At 37.5% G+C, this 22,341-nt stretch overlaps 1 protein-coding gene across 7 annotated transcripts in view; it reads left to right on the top strand.

The window, feature by feature from the left end:
- PLS3 (plastin 3) overlaps positions 1 to 22,341 on the top strand; it is a 92,745-nt gene that overhangs the window by 36,431 nt on the left and 33,973 nt on the right. For 2 of the 7 annotated variants that reach the window (XM_036454426.2, XM_036454425.2), the window contains exons 2-4: positions 9,866 to 9,938; positions 10,316 to 10,414; positions 14,765 to 14,848. In XM_036454426.2, the coding sequence (XP_036310319.1) occupies positions 14,785 to 14,848 (64 nt within the window). In that variant the 5' untranslated portion in view covers positions 9,866 to 9,938; positions 10,316 to 10,414; positions 14,765 to 14,784. Of the gene's footprint in view, positions 1 to 7,421; positions 7,546 to 9,865; positions 9,939 to 10,315; positions 10,415 to 14,764; positions 14,849 to 22,341 lie in introns of those variants that run through there. The other 5 variants (XM_036454423.2, XM_036454422.2, XM_045587390.1 and 2 more) reach the window with 3 other exon arrangements.

The following is a 22,341-nucleotide window of genomic DNA, read 5'->3' as shown; positions in this document are numbered from 1 at the left end:
TATCCTTTTATATTTAAAAAAAATACAAAATAAAGGAAAGGAAACTTTCCTTAAAATGGGTATTGGATATTCCTCCAGGAAATGACACAGGCTTGGGTGCCCTTTGGGATTTAAGTGACTCATAGGTATCTGTGCTTGGAAAAAAAAATCAGAATCCAGAATATGATAGATTTTAGAATAAAATAGAGGTATCAGTATTTCTAGAAAATTAAATACTGGGATGTCTGGGATTTGCTTTAAAATAATTCAGGATAGGGAAAAGGGAGGAAGGGAAGGGGGTAAAAGAAGACAAGGGACAGGAAGGGAAGTATAGTTTAAGCAGTTGTGGGAAATTCCTGATAAATGTAGACTTTGGATGATGGGTTTATGGGTATTTAATTATTTTCTCTTGCCTTTGTATATATTGAAAATTTTCATAATTAAGATTTTAAATATAGCTTTAGTTTAGGATAATTTATATGTATTCCTAAATGTTACTTTTGTCTATAACTTGCAAGCTTGTCAAAATATAATTTGGCCATGATGTGTATTGTAATGGTGAAATGTGCTTCTGGATTGCCAGAATTGTTGCAAATAAAAACTATTTCTGAAAAAATTCTTTCTGTTTGACTTACAGCTAAATTTTAAGGACAGGTTGCAGTCATCTTGAAGAGTTTTGCAGTAGCTTGAAATATTAATCAAGAGTATATAGTTAACACATACTAACAGGCCAATTGCGTGGGAAGAATGGGGGAACATTATTATGCCTTGACTATCTTGTTCACAGCTTTCTCTAATAGAGTATGAATTTTTAAAACCACATGGATAATTATTTCACCTGCGTAATGTTTAAGTTACGCTCACTTTTCCTATTGTCTCTATCACAGTTTATTCAACAAACATTTCGTAGGTGCTTATTGTGAGCCAAGAAGCAAAGTCAAGGAGCTCACACCTTTTTTTTCTTTAGTGGCTTAGTTGTAGATATTAGAGAGTTAGGAAGGGGGCTAAGACAGTTTGGGTTTAACTCTATACACTCCCCCACGCATGACTTTGCAAATAACACTCATCTCTGCTCCCTGCCCTTAAAATATATATATATATATATATATATATATATATATATATATATATATATATATATATATTTTTTTTTTTTTTTTTCAGAGAGAGGAAGGGGGAGAGATAGACACATCAATGATGAGAGAGAATCGATAGGCTGCTTCCTGCACATCCCACACTGGGAATCGAGCCCACGACCCAGGCATGTGCCCTGACCAGGAATCGAACTGTGACCTTCTGTTCATAGTTGATGCTCAACCACTGAGCCAGCCAGGCTCCCCTACCATTCTTAATAACCCTTCATACTTTTCATGCATCCTCGGGGGTTGTTGGAGCAGCATACATGCAGGAGATAGCAATCTCTCCTTCACATTAAATAATAAGCTAATGTTTAATTCTCCTTAAAGTTCTTGGATGAACCCAGGGCAAAAATTGCAGTTATGAGTAGGCTGCTATTTATGATTGGATAACGGGTAGAGTTAGCCTTTAGTCCCTGATGGAGCCTTCCCAAGTTTGTTTCTCAATTGATTTAGAATTTGAAACATATTTTATCATGGAAATAGTAGCTAAAGTATTTTAGATCACTTCACAAATGTCTCCCAAATTGTATTCTATGTTAACCTAAAATGTTAGGTTTTTGTGTGTTTATTATTTTCATCTAAATGAGTTGTAGAAGCATAGTTACTATATTTCCAGACTTATGTTCCATCAGCCAGATGCTTTAATCTTTAGTCACGAATACTATATAGCCTAACAGCATATATAACAATGCCTCGTGGGAAAATACAGCTAGTTTTATATAAGATTATGTAGCAGTGTTCCCTGTATAGTTTTACCAATTTTCAGTTGAAGTGTCAAGTACCGTAGAACTATCAGATCTAGGCTTGAAAAGCAACCTTGCAGAGGAAAGTGTGCTGTACATGTTGAATATTACTTTAGTAGAAGTTTGCTTATCGTGTTGATAACAATAAGCAATTTCTAATAATGCTGAGGTGCTGGAATAATGAACAGTGAAATTCTTTACCACTTCTTCCTTCTACTTTAACCTTTTCTAAACTTTCAGAACTAGAAACCCATCACACACGTGTGAGGACATTTAGAGTCTGACTCATTTGTTTTGACTTGAAGAGTAACAAATCATTCAATTGAGAAAGAGACATATAACCTCTTAAACTGTTGCAGTTACTCCTTTTCAAAAGTCTGTTAAAGTTTTCTAGATGGAAACAAATAAAACTTCAAACCACAAGCTCCTTGGGAAAAATCAGTTGGTTACAATTGAAAAGTTTTGGGTACCTTAGTGATGGCTTATACATGAAAAAAAAAATCTTAAAATAAAAGGTAAATCACATAGATACTTGAGTGTTTGGTTATGTTTACAGTAACACTAAGTTATTAGCACTGATACAATGGGAGTGGCTATTCACGGCACTTAACATTTAAGAGGCTGAAATTAAGCAATATTAAGGAGAGTGCAGCACGAGCACGTCATATGTAGGAATAAATGTGCCATAAAAGAAATTAAACATCTGTGCCCTTTTTTTTAATTTTTATGGTACTGTTTTATTGTTAGTAGCCATTTAACACCACTGTTTTTGAAGAAAGAACTTTTAGACTGTATACAGGGTGGGGCAAAAGTAGGTTTACAATTGTGAGTACACAAAACAATTATTTTTGTGTTTTTATTTATTAATTGTTGTATAATAGATACTACTGTAAAACCTACTTTTGCCCCACCCTGTATATACTCTTTACTGAACCCATTGCCTATATCTTATATGCTTTGCACAATTACAGTTTTGGTGATTTCAGTTCAAGTATTAAGTGAATCCCTTATCCTTTAATGAAAACAATTTAGTATTAGCTAGGGAGGTGTCACTATCTACATTTCCTGGTAACCATTCATACTTCTAAATATCATGGTCATGTTTGTTAGGAACTTTCAAATTATCTTCCATAGGCTGTAATAGGCATGGGCCTTCTTTCCACAAAGCAGTGGGTATGTAACCTCTTTGTTAATGTTTTTATGGTAAGGGTAGTTAAATTACCTTATCTCACACATACTCTTTAATTTTACATTTGCTGCACAACCCCATCCTGGGCAAAGTCCCTTAACTACCCTATGCTCATGTTTCAACCCAATTACAATTTTATTTTATTTTCATATATTTTATTGATTTTACAGAGAGGAAGGGAGAGGGATAGAGAGCTAGAAACATCGATGAGAGAGAATCATCAATCAGCTGCCTCCTGCACACCCCCCACCGGGGATGTGCCCGCAACCAAGGCACACGCCCCCGACTGGAATAGAACCCAGGACCCTTCAGTCCACAGGCCAATGCTCTATCCACTGAGCCAAACCGGTTTCGGCCCAATTACAATTTTAATAATCATTGGATATTGGGCTTGCTGGAAATTATTTGACCCTCGAAGCTTGGCAGGCAGTTGGAATATTTTTTGAGCCATGCCTCTGTACTCAGCATCCAGCAATGGATTATTGTGGGTGTACAAGAGAGGAAGATGAAGTTTAGACTCTGTTGTTGAAAACCTTGAAATAAGACTTGCAGATCAAGTGGTTAGACAAATATTTGTAAGCTGTTCATAAAAGAATAATCTCTGTTTTCCTGGGGAAGATTCTTTTCTTCGACCAAGGCTGAGGATCTGTGTGGAGGAGGCAGGTGAACTGAATCAGATAGGATGGTGGATGTCTCAGCCCCACTGTCCTCACATCTACTTATATAACTATAGGTAGGAGTCTATAATTAAATTGCTAAATTTTGTGGTGAGATTTTTAAATGCTGTGGGAGTTGAAGAAAAAAAGCAGAGCTGGAGTCATTGGGAAACATGATTTGGGAGAGGGTGAGGCTTCTGCTGAACCTTGAAGTTTGAGCAGAATTTGGATCAGGAGAGAAAAGGAACGGGAGAGCATGATAAATGTGAGAGGCAGATACACAGAGAGGGATTCTTACTAGGAGAGAGGGAAAGGAGGGGCAGGATAAAAATAAAAGGTACTGAGTGTTGTTGAAAGGTAAAATGGGTTAGATGTTACTAGTAGGACCATTCTAGAGGACCTTGGAATATCATCAGGCAGAGATTAGATGATCTGTTTAGACAGAAGCAGTTAAAGCTTCCTAAAATGGGGGGCTGACATGATCAAAATGGTTGTAAGCACTAGTTGTGGGTTATTTTTTATTCAAATGATGTTATTGAGAATGCATTGTGTCCATACATTACATCAAGTGCTCTGGTGAATACAGAGATGAATACACTTGTATCTCTAATAAAGTTTATACTCTTGTTGGCGAAACATGTTCATTCAGTCTTTGTTGAGGAGGCTAAATAGCATTAATGGTTGAGAATACTGACTCTGGTATCAGGCAGACCTGGATTTGAAATCTGGTTCTGCCTCTATGTGACTTTCTTTATGCAAGTTATTCAAATTCTCTAATCCAGTTTGCTCTTCTGTAAAACAGGAATAACAATATCACCTGGTTCATAGAGGTTTTCTGAGAAGTAATTTGGATAATGTATATAAAGCATTTATTACAGTCCATGTAAATAATAAGTACTCCATAAATGTTAGCTTATATAATATAAACTTACAATGATATGTTATTATATTGTCTAAATTATTATTACTACCTACTCTGGAGACACTGTGATAGAGGCTGGGAATATGAGGATGAATGGGTTATAGTACCATCCATCAAAGAACTTCGTGTAGTAGAATTAAATGCTATCATTGTGGTAACTATATTTTCCCATTCAAAAATTGATACATATGGTCTGAGAGTAAGACGATATTTAAAATTAGAACTCTCTAAAAGAATCCAGCACTAGCTATAATAGAAGAAAACACAATTCTGTGAGAGTACTGGGAAGAGAGAATTTTTGTCTCAGATGGGACAGTCTGATGAGACTTCCTTAAAGATGCTCTTGAAGAATAGATAGAAAATGGTGTATAGCATTCCACAGAAAAGGACTGAAGATGAGGAAATACATGGTCTGCTTGGGGAATGGCGTATCTTTATAGAGTGTGAATCAAGAGTGCAGTGCATGTAATGGGAAATAACATTGGGAAGATAGGCAGGTATCAATATAGAAAAGTGTAGGGCCTTGAATGTTGTGCTTTAAAGTTGTGGCTTTTTTTATATGGAATATATCATAGATCTGCTCTTAAGAAAGTTAGCCGTGTAAAGATTACATTGGAGGGAGACAAGACTATATAGATTAGCTAAAAAGGCTTTTGGAGTAGGCCAGACATGAAATGATAAAATTGTATGATGGAAGAATCCAGAATGCTTAGCGATTTATTTCACCCCTCCTCTGTTTCTTGTGGCCAAATTTCAGTCCCAAATTTGTAGACCTGGAGACTGAGGAAAGTAGGCAATTTGAAAAGGAGACCTGATTTAGCAAGAGAGATTATTGAAAGTGGGGAAATAATGTAGCAATAAGTTCAACTGTATCTTTCTGACTGGAATCCTCCTCACTGAGTTTGCTTCTCCCTTGGTCAGAGGGTCAAGTCCAGTTTTTGCTGTAGCCCAAGTTGGACCTGACTTTCTGCTCCAGTTGTCTGTCACAAACCCTAGGCACAGAGCTCCAACCATACTGTCTTTCTCCAGCTCCAAAATGGCTTCTCCTCTCTGTCTCTATGCCTAGAATGTCTTTACCAGTGATATCTGTCTCAGGTATGCCTACTTATGTTCTAAGATAAAGTCCAAAAGTTACTTGCTCTGGAAAACCTTTCCTGAGGCCCACCACTTAGTAAATATGACTGTAATAGCATGATAGCACTAATATTATGCCTTTGTTTTTCTATTTGTTTTCCCCACTAGACAGCTCCCCAAGAGAATGGCTTTGGATCCTAGTTCTCTATATCTGCAGCACCCAACACTGCCTGGTACCTACCAAGCCTTCAATTACCACTTGACTATTCTATATAATAAAAGCATAATATGCAAATCAACTGAACAGCACAACTACTGATTGCTATGACATACACTGACCACCAGGGGGCAGACACTCAATTCAGGAGCTGCCCCAGGGTGGTCAGTGCACTCCCACAGGGGGAGTACTGCTCAGCCAGAAGCCAGGCTCACAGCTGGCGAGCATAGCAGTGGTGATGGGAGCCTCTTCTTCCTCTGCCACAGGCAGGTGGTAAGGAGCAAGAGGTTCTGGACTGGAAGAGCCCCAGACTGCAAGAGGGATGTCTGCCTGTGGGCCTAGGCCCAATCCCTAGGGGGAGCGGGCCTGAGCCAGCAGGCAGACATTCCCCAAGGGGTCTGGGACTGCAAGAGGGAGCAGCCAGGCTGAGGGGACCCCGCCCCGCAGAACACGAATCTCAGACACCTGGCCTCTAGTAAATAAATAAGTGGGTGAATATGGTAGACACTCAAGTTGAAATCTAAAGTCATTTGGAAACACGGGTCTGGAGTAGGTGAGCTGTAGCTCAGAGTGTTACACGCCCATCTGACATGGAGACTAGTGCTGTTGACTTGCCTAACTAGGGAGGAGGCAGGGTGGCAGTTTCTGTTGGTATAGGTAGGTATGTGAAGTGTGGGTGTTCTAAAGCTCTGTTTTTTTTGGATGGAGGAAGGGGATACATACACACCTTTTTTGTTGAATATTCACACATAGCAGTGACTGTGGTGGTTTTTCTTTTCGTTTATAGTAAAATATTGTATTCTTCCATGTTTTATTTACTCTGTTGCTCTCTTCATGATACTAGCTTAAGTATGTGTTGCCAGATCTCTGATTTAAGGAATCAGTCTTGCTTTCCCAATTCTATTTACCTGGCATACTAGTGGCTGGGATAGTCCATGGTGAATCCATGCCCTGCTATTTTCTTTTAGGTGCCTTTCAATTTCAAGACAAAAAAATAAACTTCATGATCAACTCTTGATTATCCAGGGATGAGTTTCCCAACATGTGTGCCCAGCCTCCTGGCCCATGTGATACTGAATGACACAGATTAGTAAATAGATTACTCAGTCAGCTGCATTCCTAAAGTGAGACACCTTAGGGGAAAACAGGCACCCCCTCCTCATCCCCAGCAAATACCTTTCAGAATTTGAGTAATCATTTCTGGTAGTTATTTGCAGGTACACCTCTCTCAACAAAGATTTGTGTTCAGGGTTAAGTATAGTTAAATGAGCCAGTGGAGTGGTTTCATAATTGCCGTATTGTTAGTCAAACTCTGTAATTAGGGATGACTTCATAGGCATAAGATTCCTCTATGGGTGACGCCCTAAATTCAGACTCTGTTCTACACCATATCCTTTTATGAAAAAAACAAACAAACAAGGTTTTGTTTGCTTTTGTTTTATTGCCTTATTTGAAAATCTCTTTTCCTGTGCCTCAGATGTTTAGGGAGAGAGAGGGTTTGCTTTTTCCCTTTATAGAGGAGGCAGGCTTAGGAACTAGAGACCCATCAAAGTACTTTGCAGACGAGAGAATTGAGAAACATGTAGAGAACCTGGGAGATTTTACTGTTGATTAGTATTTCATTTGGTAAGTTTAAATGGAAGGAAAATATATTTCTATTTATTTAAAAAATATATTAGCTCTATCTCTGTGTGCGTCTCTCTCTCCATGTAAATAAAGTTGACTTTTGTGAGAAAGTGACTTTCTTTTTGCGTGTAAATCACATACTGTGAATTTCAGGCTGAACTTTTTTATTCAGCAAGTAATATTTACTGTTTATCTCTTCAACTTTAATTTTTCTTATTTATCTTATTTTTTATTAATTTCTTTATTGATTAAGGTATTACATATGTTTCATTACTTATGAAAAAATGTGCAAATTGTGAGGAATGGGACGGCATTGACAAGCTGTTAGCTATTTTTACAAGTGGTCCTGAAATATTTAGAGTAAAATTTGTTTTTGTTTACTTTTTATTATCTCCTGGCCTCTCTTTAAGTTGTATTTAGAAATGCCTAATGAAGGAGCCAAATGATTCATGAGTAAAAAGTAGCTGACAGGTTTTCTTTAGACCCATCTTCCTTAAATTATTTTGAATAAAGGCTTCTAATTTTTATATATGAAGGAGATCTATTATACTCTAGTCAATAATTATAGGGCAAATGAAATAACTTTTCATAAATACCATTTAAAGGGTTCTTAGTAGAACTTATGCCTTATACAGGGTGGGGCAAAGATAAGCTTACCATTGCTCATATGGAAAATAACACAATAATTAATAAATAGTAATGCAAGAATAAACTCGGTTTCACATACAATTGTAAACCTACTTTTGACCTGCTCTGTACTGTGTATATGTAACCGCTCACAATTACTTAGCCATCCATTTACTCCCCATTTTCTTTCATTTGTATTTTCTAGTTTTAGCTCACGTTCTTCAGAATAGCATTTAGTTCTTTACTTTCAAATAATTATAAAGGCAATTGAATATATTTAAATGAAAGTCTCCTAACGTAAACTATTATGTTATTCTGGACCAAACTTGCCTGGAAATGTGCGTATATACAGTTCCAGTTCTCCTTTTTATTCTTACTTCAGTATGCCTCTTAATGTCTCCAGTGGATGAAAAGTCTGAGTTATAGGTGTAAAGAAGTCACTTTAAGCTTTCATTGAGGCAATTAGACAGGACTAAGAAATTAGGAAACTTGCAAGTATAGTTTGGGGTTTTTAACACTGTGTTGTATTAATACATTTTTAAGCATATGCGTGCCTTCAAATCACTTGCATGAAATATAAGTATTTCCTACTTGTGTAAAGAGGAACAAAAGTACTATTTTCTAGGGCCTATGTGAAAAGGAATTAACCTTTACAGTTTCCAGAGCCTTCTTCTTCTGTATCTTTTGTTTTTTGACAGAATAGGGTTTTTTTAATTTATTTTATTTTGAGAGGGGAGGGGATGGAGAGGGAGGAAGAGACAGACAGATAGACATCGACATCAATTTGATGTTTTACCCATCAGACACTCATTGATTGATTCCTACATGTGCCATAACTGGCCACAGATTAAACCGCAACCTTGCCTGTCAAATCTACGGAGCTACCCTGCCAGGGCACTTTCTGGATCTTTTATTGCCGCCACTAATTTATTTTGTGTTGAAATGTAGTTGTTTATATGTTTGACTTCCCTAGATTGTAAATACCTTGAGGGTAGGAACTAGGCAGCTAACAGATGCCTAAAATATTGGTAAAAATTGTTTGAAGATAGAGGTCTAAGTGTGCTAGAGCACATGAAGAGGGAAAGAGACTTCTGGCCTGTTGTTCAACCCTGCTGTCTGCAAAGGGGAGAAGTGGAAGGATTTAGTCAGAAGCCACTGGTCAGCAGGAATGAAGGGTGGGGCAGGCGGGGTTTTGTCCAGAAACGTCTTTGTTTAATTTTCTTCTGCGTGGAAGTGATGTGGTAGTATGAAAATAAAATCAAAAGTCTTTTTTTTTTTTAAATTCACATACTTTAGATTATTCCTGACTCTCAAACAACCCAAACTAGAAAGGACTTTTAGAGATAAAGAAGAGGACACATGTTTTGGATTTTCAGAGGCAGTCTCTCTTTCAGACTTTCTCTGCCCTTGTTCTCTATGTTATAATCCATGGAGATGGGTAATAATTCTGTATGGAAAGCATGATTGCTTAAATATGCATAAAGAAAATTGGAATAAATCCTTCATAGTATTTTTGTAATCACAAGTGTTGAACCTCATATTAATAAAGTATATAATACTTTTTAAAAGTGCTATCATTAAAAAAATAAAAGTGCTATCATTGGGTTGCAGCTTAACTTATGAAAAGATACTTTTAATGCTTAATCTGTAAAATACTTGACTTCATAGCTAAGTGAAGATCTTTATCTTGTAGATCCTGAGACCACTCAGAAAAGTGTTTTTATCCAACTTATCTACTGAGAAGTTGTGACATCTTAACATCACAGGTAAGGAAAGTTTGTGAACAGGCAAGTTCTGTTTTAGGTTCTCTAAAATTCTGTTTTTATTTAATTATTTTAATCAGTCACTATAAGGGTGTATTGCATTATGGTGGAAACTGTATAATATGGTCATTTTAAAATTTCCCAGGAACTTGAGAACCTGTCTTTGAATTCCAGTTCTGTGGTCCCTCCGAGCCAAAGTTATGTAATAAGGGGAAAAGGGAGTAAATATATTCACCTCATAATGCTGTTGTGAGGGTTCAGGGAATGAATATGAAGTTATCTAATGTAGTTCTTGGTACATAGTTGTTTAACGGGTGAATTTATTACTGTATTATTTTATTGGTACCTTACCATGTGCCTGAGACTGTGATGAATTCCAGAAATGACAACTGTGGCTGTGAAAAAGACAGATCCGGCCCAGCTCTCTCTTGAGAGCTTCTCTCTACTGAGTATCAGGCTTAATGTAAAAAAGATTAATTGTGAGTAGATTTTAAACTTTTTTTTAAACAAGTATGTTTATTGCTCAGCCAGTGAAGAAGAACCACAGGGCCCAGAGCATGCTTCCATAAGAGAGTGTTAGAAATGACTTATAGGACTTGAGTTTGGTTGGGTGATTTGGGGAGAACCAAAGGCAGCAGGGTTTATTCTGGATTGGGTGCTATCTGAAGTCAATGACAACTCTGTGATCAAATAGCTCAGCGAGTCTTATCCACAGGGAGGGCAGCAAAGCTCCCACTGCAGTGGGGAAGGCAGCAGTAGTCCTTCTTATTATTAGTGCCTTTTGATATTCTGTGGCTTGGACGATGCTCACACTTTGTGTTTATTTTTTTAATTTAATAAATCTTTATTGTTCAGATTATTATGACTGTTCGTTTTTCCCCCCATAGCTCCCCTCCACCCTATTCCCACCCCACCCTCTGCCTTTACTCCCCACTGTCCTCATCCATAGGTGTACGATTTTTGTCCAGTCTCTCAACACCCCCCACACCCTTTTCCCCCTGAGAATTGTCAGTCCACTCCCTTTCTATGCCCCTGATTCTATATATTATATTCACCAGTTTATTCTGTTCCTCAGATTTTTTTTTCACTTGATTTTTAGATTCACTTGTTGATAGATATGCATTTGTTGTTCATAATTTTTATCTTTACTTTTACTTTTTTCTTCTTCCTCCTCTTCTTAAAGAATACCTTTCAGCATTTCATATAATACTGGTTTGGCAGTGACAAACTCCTTTAGCTTTTTCTTATCTGTGAAGCTCTTTATCTGATCTTCAATTCTGAATGATAACTATGCTGGGTAGAGTAATCTTGGTTGTAGGTTCTTGGTATTCATCACTTTGAATATTTATTGCCACTTCCTTCTGGCCTTCATAGTTTCTGTTGAGAAATCAGCTGGAAGTCATATGGGTTCTCCCTAGTAGGTAACTAACTGTTTTGCTCTTGCTGCTTTTAATATTCTCTTTGTCTTTTGCCCTTGGCATCTTAATTATGATGTGTCTTGGTGTGGTCCTCTTTTGATTCCTTTAGTTTGGGGTTCTGTGCACTTTCTGGACTTGTAAGTCTGTTTCTTTCATCAGGTGGGGGAAGTTTTCTGTCATTATTTCTTCAAATAGGTTTTCAGTATCTTGTTCTCTCTCTTCTTCTGGCACCCTCATAATTCTGATGTTGGTATGCTTGAAGTTATTCCAGAGTCTCCTTACACTATCTTCATATTTTGGATTCTTTTTGCTTTTTGCTTTTCCTCTTGGGTGTTTTTTGCTTCTTTGCATTTCAAATCTTTGACTTGATTCTTGCAGTCCTCTAGTCTGCTGTTACATTTCTGTATATTATTTTTTATTTCAGTCAGTGTATGCTTAATTTCTAGTTGGTCCTTTCTCATATCCTGAAGGGTTTTGCTAAATCTATTGGCTTTTTCTAGAAAATTCTTGAAAAACCTTATAACCATGGTTGTGAACTCTATATCCAGTTGTTTGCTTTCCTCCATTTCTTTCATTTGTGATCTGTTTCTTTGTCTCCACATTTTGGCTGCTTCCCTGGGATGATAGAGTGGCTTTGTGTGCTAGGTGTCTTATAGGGCCTAGTGGCTCAGCCTCCCCAGTTACCTGAGGTAGACACTCTTGATACACCTCTTTGTGTGCTGTGTGCACAGACTTGTTGTAGTTAAACCTTGATTGTTGTTGGTATCACTGGGAGGAGTTGACCTCCAGGCCAATTGGCTGTGAGGATCAGCTGTGCCTACGCTAGACAACTTCTGTGCTGGGGACACCCTTATGAGACAAGACTTGCAAAGACCTCTGTGCTGAGCTTGGATGGAGCGGAGTCTCAGAGTGGAGCAGACAGCATTGGTTTCCCATCAGCCCTGCCCTAATAGGCTCCTGTGTCTCAGTGTTCTTTGGTAATCGCTGCAAGCACCTCTGACAGAAAGCCACCCTTGAGTTCCACTTGCTGCCAGACAGTCCAGTTTCTCCCTGAGTGAGTCTGGGTCCCCAGAGTCTCACCTGGAACTGGAGTTCAGCGCAGTTGGGAGCTTTTGTCTCCCTTCCTCTTGAGAAAGCCAGCCATGCATTCAGTTGCCTTTCCACATACACATTTCAGTACCTCTGCCTCCTACAGCTCCTCTGAGTCTCAGTGTGCTTTTCTCTTTCCTTCTAATATAGAATTTCCACTCAGCTACCCTTCCTGTGGTTCTGAATGATGTCCATTTTGTCTTTTAGTTGTAGTTTTGAAATTGTTGTGCAAGGCAGCAGTTTAGTTTATGCCACCATCTTGGTTTCTCCACTTTGTGTTTCAGTTTTTAAACTTTCAATAAAAATGACTAACATGGATAAATATAAGTTCTCAAATTTGTATTTTGTACTATAGAGTTTGTAAAATATAACACATAGAATAACTTTTTTGAAAAGGGCAATGAAACTTGATATTTTACTGGTGGATATACTGTATATCATTAGGTCGTGTTTGTCAAAACCCATAGACTGTACAACATCAAGAGTGAGCCTAATATAAACTATGGACTTTGGGTGATTATGATGCGTTAATGTAGATTGTAACAAATGTACCAGTCTGGTACAGGTTGTTGATAATGGGAGAGACTTGTTTGTGAGGGCAAAGGGCTACATAAGAATCAAACTCTAGTTACTGTTCAATTTTGCGGTGAACTTAAAGCTATTCTGAAAAGTAAAGTTCTTAAAAAGATTAAAGAGGGGGAAAAACAGGCAAAAAAGCAACACACAATTTTTTTCATTGCCTTGTCTCTAAAAATTATTAATATGTTTGTATTTGGGGATTAACCTTGTGGTACACACCTCTTTTATGTATTGTAATTTTTCTGCAAAAGTTCAGATCATACATATTGTGAGCCAAGAGGCAAAATCAAGAATATTATATTATTTGATATCAAGGATATAACATTGTTTACACAAAATTTTACTGGTGAAATCTAAAATATAATAATAATTGAGTATAACCGAAACCGGTTTGGCCCAATGGATAGAGCGTCGGCTTGGGGACTGAAGGGTCCCAGGTTCGATTCCGGTCAAGGGCATGTACCTTGGTTGCGGGCATATCCCCAGTAGGGGCTGTGCAAGAGGCAGCTGATCGATGACTGTCTCTCATCAATGTTTCTAACTCTCTATCTCTCTCCCTTCCTCTCTTTACAAAATCAATAAAATATATTTTTTAAAATAATAATAATAATAATAATATTAATAATTGAGTACTTTTTTAAAGTAATTCAGGCCCTAGCTGGTTTAGCTCAATGGATAGAGTGTTGGCCTGTGGACTGAAAGGTTCCAGGTTCCATTCTGGCTAAGGGCACATACCTGGGTTTCTGGCTCTACCCCCCAGTAGGAGGCAGCCAATCAATGATTCTTTCTCATCATTGATGTTTCTATCTCTCGCCCCCTCTCCTGTCCTCTCTAAAATCAATAAAATACATTTTTAATTTTTTTTTTCTGATTAAAAGAATGGAATTTGTGAGAGATAACATTTCACTTAACTGGGGTTCAAAGTTAGTGGGCCTTATCATCAAAATTGACTGCAAATATTTGTTTATCTATACTCAGCCCAGATTTTGCCCAAAGTCCACTGTTTGCCAACCCCTGCTCTATTGGTGAAATATGCAAAATAAAGCCAAATTGGAAAGGGTATAAACTCAAATGATATGTGCATAAAGATATGTTTATTAGCACATACTTGTGTATTTCTATATCAAGACCAAATGTAATTTTGTGCTATTTAAACATCAGTGTTAAAGTAGATTGATGGAAAAATGGTAATATAAGGTGAAGGACATAATAACTAATCCTACTGTGCTAATCATTGCACAATGTATACATATATCAAATTACCAAGTTCTATACCTTGAATTTCACTATATGCCAATTATATATCAATAAAGCTGAAAAATGGAAATAAACAGTAAGATAAATTTAAAAATAAATGGATTATTGGAAAAGTTATATTTTCCATGAATCTTTGATCATGTAATTTTGACTGTTAGTTTTGGCACATATAACTAAGAATTTTTATTATGTATCACTTTCCTGCCATTGCCAGGCACCTACACTCTTCCTTATACTCTGAATGTAATGTAAGATTTTTTTTTCCTTGAAAATGAGACTTGGAAATATTTTTTAGTAACTTTTGATAAATGATGACTTCTCATTTGTTTGTTTTCTTCAGCTTAGCTATAGCTACTAATGTGGAAATCTATTCAGATGGTATTGGTTTTCTGTTTAAATTATTCCAAAGATGAGAATTTCACAAGAGTACTTATAATATATTTATCACAAATTTTTAAAGTCTGAAACTTTTGTGTTTCTATTTAGGATATCTTTAAGTAGATGAGATGGCTACCACTCAGATTTCCAAAGATGAGCTTGACGAACTCAAAGAAGCCTTTGCAAAAGTTGGTAAGTATTTTTTATAGTACAACTATAGTAAAGCAGTCTTTATTGGCCTTAATTAAAGTTATGTCTCTAAAAAATTATATGAGTGGTTAATTACTAGTATGAACCATAGGGCAAGATAGTTAAAATCAATGGGATAAAGTTTTAAAAGCCACACTTAAATTTTGTTATTTCTAATTATATCTAATACTAGAGGCCCAGTGCATGAAATTTGTGCACAGGGGATGGGGGAGGAGGGGTCCCTCAGCCCAGCTTGCACCTTTTCCAATCTGGAACATCCATCTCACAATTCAGGACTGCTGGCTCCCAACGGCTCACCTGCCTAACTTCCTGATTGCCTGTAACCGCTTCTGCCTTCCAGCCTGATCATGTCCTAACCACTCCCCTGCCAGCCTGATTGATGCCTAACTGTTCCCACCCAGTATGTTTGCCCCTAACTACCCTCCCCTGCAGGCCTGGTCCCTCCCAACTGCCCTCCCCCGCTGGCCATCTTGTGGTGGGCATCTTGTGTCCACATGGAGGCAATCATCTTTGACCACATGGGGGCAGCTATTGTGTGTTGGAGTGACAGTCAATTTGCATATTCTTTGATTAGATACGATAGAGGCCTAGTGCATGGGTGGGAGCCAGCTGGTTTTCCCTGAAGGGTGTCCTGGTTAAGGGTGGGGGTTCCCTTGGAGCATGGGGTCATCTGGGTGAGGGGCCTGTGGTGGTTTGCAGGCCAGCCATTCCCTCCGGTGACCCAAATGGAGGCCCTGGTATCTGGGATTTATCAATATTTATCTTCTATAATTGAAACTTTGTAGCCTGGAGTGGAGGCCTGGGCTGGCCAGGTCAGGTGGAAAGCTTGGCTCCCTCCATCTCCTGAGGCAATGCAAGCCTTCCTCTTGCTCTCCGTGGCTGCAGCCCTCTTGGTTGGGTTTATTTGCATATTTGCTCCTGATTGGCTGGTGAGCATGGCTTGTGGATATAGCAGAGGTACAGTCAATTTGCATATTACTCTTTTATTAGATAGGATGGCCAAAGGTTTTTGGTTCAGGGTCCCAGTCCTTAATTAGGGCTGCCATGGTTCCTGAAATTTTTAAACAGATTCTGTGGTATTATCATATTGGTGAATCATTTTTCTGAGGAGAAGATTTATAAATTTCACCATATTCTCAAAGGGATGTGTGACCCCAGAAAATGTTATAGAATCATCAGATGCTGCTTCCTTTTTCCCTAATTAGCTTGGCTTTCTTGCTTTTTTCATGTATCTTCAGTGCCTTTGCATAATGCAGACCTTCACATTAAATTATAGCATCAGTATAGGATGGGAAGGCATAGCATGCCATTTGGTTTATTATACTTTAACATCATATAGCAAGTCTTAGAATTTTGCAGCTATGGAAGCAGTTTATAGTATTTACATCCAAATTTCAGTTCTCAGGTCAAGTCAGTAGAGATAATGAGAAAAAAAGGTAAGAGCTGATTATTGATGAGTGAACATGTGCTTAGAGAAGTAAACTATTACTATTTGGTATCTCCTTGATTAAAGGCTATAAAGTTAGTTTATAGTGATTTGTTATTTAAAATCATAATCTAGTCTTTGACCTATCCTGAAAATCCCATTAGTGAAAAGTATATTTTTGATCATTTTCTACGAAGGCATTTATTAGAACTAGAGGACCAGTGCACAAAATTCAGGCACGGATAGGATCCCTAGGCCTGACCGGCAATTGGGGCCTATCCAGGCCTTCTGGCTGTGAGCCGGGGCCTTCCTTTGTTCCATGCTGCCCTCCTGGTGGTTGGTGCCCCTCATAACAAGTAGTCAAATTCCTGGTCTGTCGAACTCCCGAGGAGACAACGTGCATATTAGTATTTTATTATATAGGATGGCTTGCCTTGGTAAGAATAATGAGCACCAGCCAGAGTGGCTATTCATAATCCCATTGGAATTCTAACTAGAAAATATTAAATTGTCCAAAATCTAACATGATGTGTGTGTGAAAACAAAATCAGCCATAGGTACCATTTAGTGTAAGATTACTACCCAATCTGATATTAGACTGGTTATGAAAAACCAACAGGTAATTATTGGCTGCAATATTTTTTAAATCTCATTATTCTATAGAAATCACCTTATAATTATTTTAGGATTATATTTCCTTTGAATTTTATCTTATTCAAATTCATCTTTCAGTGTTGGGGACAGCCTAATTTGTTTCTTTATGAATAGAATTTTGGGATAGAGACCATGACTTATTATTGCAATTTTTTATTCTTCAAGGCCTTGCTGCCTCAAATAAATGTTTTCTGTTGAATACAGGCCTTGTTCTCATGTACAGAAATATTTCTGTGAACAATATTTTTAAAACTTAAAGATAAATCAAATATGTTTACCTGATATAACTGGAACACTTTTTATCAGTAAAAGAGCTTAATTGTTCCTTTAAAGTTTAATGATATAAAAAGGGTTGACCAATTACCTCCATGGAAAAAACAGGGTTAATTGTATTAAGTGAGGGATCGATTAGTGTTTGGACTACAGAAAAGGCTCATTGTTGAAACTGCTGTCTTAATGATACATTTTGGAGGATTTAGAATTGGCAAACAGCTTCCCAAAGGCAAGAGACTGTACCTATGGCTTATTGGAGTCCCTAACCAGGCATGTACATATTCTTAATGTATGCAGACTCTTATTACTCTTATATGCTGTATTTAGGAATTCTGGAGTCCAAAATTTCTTCCTGTTTTGCATTTTATTATTTTGTATTCCACCCCTCAGTATCTAGCTCATTGTTACACACGTATTAGGTTCTCAGTAAATATTTAATTGACTGAATCCCAAGGAATTGTATATCGTCTTCTCATGTACTGGGACTTTGTCATTATCAACTAACTATAAACCCAAAGGGGCCCTTTATTATGAAGATTTTCATCATGGTGGAGTTTATTACTAAAGGTTTTGGCCACTACATTATAGCACATAAAATTTACATATTTTTTCAGCGTAATAAAGGCTTATGTGTAGTCTTTGAGAAAATTGTTTAAAGACCCAGCTGAATCTTTTAATTTTCTTTTAAAATCTTTGTAGTTTTTAGTTGTTGTTAGTTACAGAGCTCTCGGCAATTGTCAAAGTGTTATGGAAATCCTTTTATTTTATTCTTCATTCAGGGAAACTTGATTTTTTAAAATATGTTTTTATTCTCTTTTGTTGTTGTTGTTGCTCCAGTTATTTATGCATTCATTGTTTGATTCTTATATGTGTCCTGACCAGGGATCAAACTCACAACTTTGGCAACTGAGCTGCCCAGCCAGGGCCCAGATGCGATTTTCTTTGTCCCATTCCAGCATCCTGGGTTGGTGTGGACTAGGATCATTTTTACTAATTTCTTTTTTGGAATTTGCTGCCCTGGGCAGATAGTGTGAATTCAAATCCCAATCTCTGTGAACAGAGCTAGTCAAAATTTTCTAGGAGTTTTTTTGTTGTTGTTTGACTTTTTTTTAATGTATTTTATTGATTTTTTTTCTTTTTTTTTACGGAGAGGAAGGGAGAGAGATAGAGTTAAAAACATCGATGAGAGAGAAACATTGATCAGCTGCCTCCTGCACACCTGCCATTAGGAATGTGCCCGAAACCAAGGTACATGCCCTTGACCGGTATTGAACCCAGGACCCTCCAGTCCGCATGCCGACCCTCCATCCACTGAGCCAAACCAGTTAGGCTGTTGTTGTTTGATTTTTAATCAAGATCCCAGGTCAAGTTTGACAAGTTTTCCTGTCATCTTGCTTTCTAGAAAGCAAATGTTTTCATAAATCACACTTAAGGCAGGTTTAGGTGCATGTCTCAGTACCACAATCTCAAGGTCATTAACAACTCCATCTCATATGGGCAGATACTTCGAGGCCAGACCTTCAGCAGCTGCTTCACCCTCTGTTTTCAGCCTCTGTGGGCTTTGGAACTGCGGATTTCTATTATTTTTTGTGAGTTCTGTTGCATAGTTGAGAGGATGTTTGCTCTATTTCATCTCACACTTTGAGTTCTCTTTTTTTTATATTTACTTTTAAGCACTTTATTTTTTCATTTATTTTATTGTTAAGAGTATTACAGATGTCCCCTATTTTCTCCCCTTTAGAGGAAGGGAGAGGGAGAGAGAGAAATAACAGTGTGAGAGAGAAACATCCTTTGGTCGCCACCTGCAAGCAGCTGGGTGTGTGCTCCGACCTGGTTTGCTTGGAGCCCAGGACAGTGCTCAACCAGCTGAGCCATTCTGGCCAGGGAAACCTGATGTGAAAAACAAGCTCCATAACTTATATTTCTGTCTAGGACCATTATTATTTTGGGAGTAGTGAGGACTACTTGATCTCAGTTCACTTGTGACAAAATATGGAAATCATTATACAATTTTTCCCATCTATTAACAAAAATAGCTTTGATTTTCCTCTTTAGAAATTCAGCAAAATTGTAGTGTGTGGGGAAAATCTCTGTAATTATTACCACTAGTCATATGTTTCGTTCAATCAACTAACAGTGCTTTGAAATTCTTTACTAGCAATAAATAGAATATTAGGGTTTAAAGTTCTCCTTTCACTCACTTTCTGCACCTGCTTAGAGTTAAGCTCCGAGCAGTATATTTTCATTTCATTATTTTAATTTTCTCAACATTTGTTTACAGTATTTCCCACTGGGATGGCAGAAGCCTTGGCTCTCACTTTGTTCCTACTTCATAATGTTTCTGTTTGAATTGAAATGTTGCAATGCTGCACAAGTTCTTCCCAAAAAAGAATAATTTAAACTTGCAGAACACTTAAGAAGTTAATATTTACCAACTAGAATGTCTTTTACATTCTGATCTCGCTAGATCATTTTGGTGATTACTTGTAATAAAGATCAATTTATGGAATGTAAATCTTTTCGGATTGGCCTTTAATACTGCAAACACTTACATCTGACTTTTTTCTCTCCTAAGCAATCAGTAACTACTGTGCTTTAAAAAAAACACACACACAAAAAAAAAACACACGCATGAATTCAGCAGTTTTGAAATAAACGAATAATGGGGTTTCTTAAATGACTAGGAATGGGATGGGTATATTCCTTTGAGGTTGCCCACCAAACTAAGCCCAAAAATGTTGGTTATGGTGATTGTAGCTATAGCAGATTTTCTCATCTCAGGAAGTTGGGTTGTTTCAAATTACTTGATATTCTTTAGTATATAAAAACCACATCAGGGTGATGCCACAAAAAACATAGTTGTTTAGTTTGATTTACTTTTAGTATTCAATAAAACTACATCAGTGCATATTTGTTTAATTATGACTTAAAAATAGAAATATAGCCTAACCAAAAAAATAAACAAACTGACCAGTATTCTTGCACTGTGCCATCTGGTTTATTACTGATGCAATATTAGAAATGGAGGTCTTGGAATAGTTTGAAAAACCATGTTTTGATGGTATGGAAGATGGAATTAAAGTGTGTAAAAAAAAAAAGTCAGCAAAGACAAAAATTTTGCAAATGCTAAAAAAAAAAGTGTGATCATGGGGGGGCAGGAGCACATGTGTGTGAGAATGTGCTCATGAGAGCATGTGTGTAGCTGTATATGTGTTTTTAAGGTTGGAGAATGGCAGCAAGTGGAAAATGATGGTCCTGCTGGAAATTCTTAGTTGGAAAATAATTGCTATGCAACACTTTTGATTGCCTGGTCTCAGCTCTCTAACCTTGTTCAGCCTTCAGCTGTACTTGACCCCCACCTTAGGGCATCCACTATTAGGTAGTATGAACTCTTAGGTAGCAACCTTCATTCTACCTTTAGCTGGGACACATTAAAGTGCCTCATATATTTGCTAAACCAAGCTACCTCAAAAGGTGTAAGCTGGGAGAGGCAAAACTCATGTTCAACTAAGCATCTGGAGATGTTTAGCAGCTGCCTTTTCTAAAGTTTTAATGCCAATGAAAGCTTGACTTTACGGCTTAGATTTTAGGGTGGAATATAATCTAAATTTTTCTGCACAAGTCTTTTAGCTGAGTATTTTTAAATTAATATATTGTGTGCTTTCATGGACATTCAAGGTCACGTGTGTATGTGAGTAAATCCATTATTGTTAGATTCCTTTTCTCTTTTTTCAGTGCAAAAATTTTGTGGAATATATTGGTTAAACTAAATGGAACTTTTAAACCCAGCTTTTCTGAAAGGAAGTGCATCTGCACTTGATTGGTTTTCTTCTTTACGTCCTAATGAGTACTGTCCAGAGTGGGTTAGTAAAGAGGTTGCATCTGTGTTGCAGATGAGGACCCACATATGCATCCTCTTTACAAAGAAAGATGCTAGATTTAGACAGAGTCAAGAATGGTTAAAGCAACACACACACACACACACACACACACACACACACACACACACACACTCATAACCTGGGGTCAAAGGAAATCCCAGTCTTCCTTACTGTCAGGTTTATAAGACCACGTAGCACCCCAAAAGATGCGTCTGAAGTGATAAATTACTCCACATAGCACCTGAACATGGGCAGTGTAAAACAGCAGCTAAAATCAAAACCACTTGAATTCTGGCTCAGCTTTCTCCAGACAAGTACTTAAAATAGCTTAAATAACAGGATGCAAGGGGAGGGAAAACATTTCCTTTTAAGGATATGCATTCTTGTGTGATTCAAACTTCTGCAGGAACATGGCTTCATAATAAGTTTATTTACTTTAAGGCTACTTGGGGGAGGGTGTTGGAAGAGTTAGCTGGCATTGAAAATAATACTTGGTAGAAGAGCATAATGAGGTTTCTTTTCATACAAAATGCAGATGTGAACCTACTTGTGTCACAAGAGAGAGAGAGGAGGCACACAGAGAGAATCTGTTGTTATAGACAGTTGGTTCCTTCCTGATAATTCAGTAGCCTGCCTGAAAGATGAGCCTTTCTGGTGCCGCATGGGAGCCTCTTAGGGATTATTTTGTAAGTTTAGTGATTTTTTTCTTTAAAAATCAGAACACTTGGTCAATTTATTGAAATTTAGCTCTACTCTCTGTGGGAACTTTGGTCAGTGGATAGGTGGAGTTTCTTCTTTCCTGTCTCCCATTAACGTGTACCCATACTGTCCAAATTTTCTGGACCAACTACAGAAACATTGAGAATGCTCTAGGCAATATAGGTCATATGATAGTATCTACTTTGTCTGCTGGTTGACTATATGTTCCTGAAACAGAAGTCTTCAAAATGCAGAACCTGTCCGACCCCATGCCAATGTATAGTTAGTGAAGAAGTGGCAAATGTGTCAGAAAAGGGTTCCAGCGTACTGGCACCTTTAAAATATATTTTATTTAATTTTTTTATAAATACATTTCATTGATTTTTTACAGAGAGGAAGAGAGAGGGATACAGAGTTAGAAACATCTATGATAGAGAAACATTGATCAGCTGCCTCCTGCACAGCCCTTACTGGGAATGTGCCCGTAACCAAGGTACATGCTCTTGACTGGAATCAAACCTGGGACTCTTCAGTCCACAGGC

This window comes from Pipistrellus kuhlii, unplaced genomic scaffold (genome assembly GCF_014108245.1).
Source record: "Pipistrellus kuhlii isolate mPipKuh1 unplaced genomic scaffold, mPipKuh1.p scaffold_m20_p_29, whole genome shotgun sequence".
Taxonomy (NCBI): domain Eukaryota; kingdom Metazoa; phylum Chordata; class Mammalia; order Chiroptera; family Vespertilionidae; genus Pipistrellus; species Pipistrellus kuhlii.
Note: the sequence above shows the minus strand (reverse complement) of the source record. Positions and strands in the feature narration are given on the sequence as shown.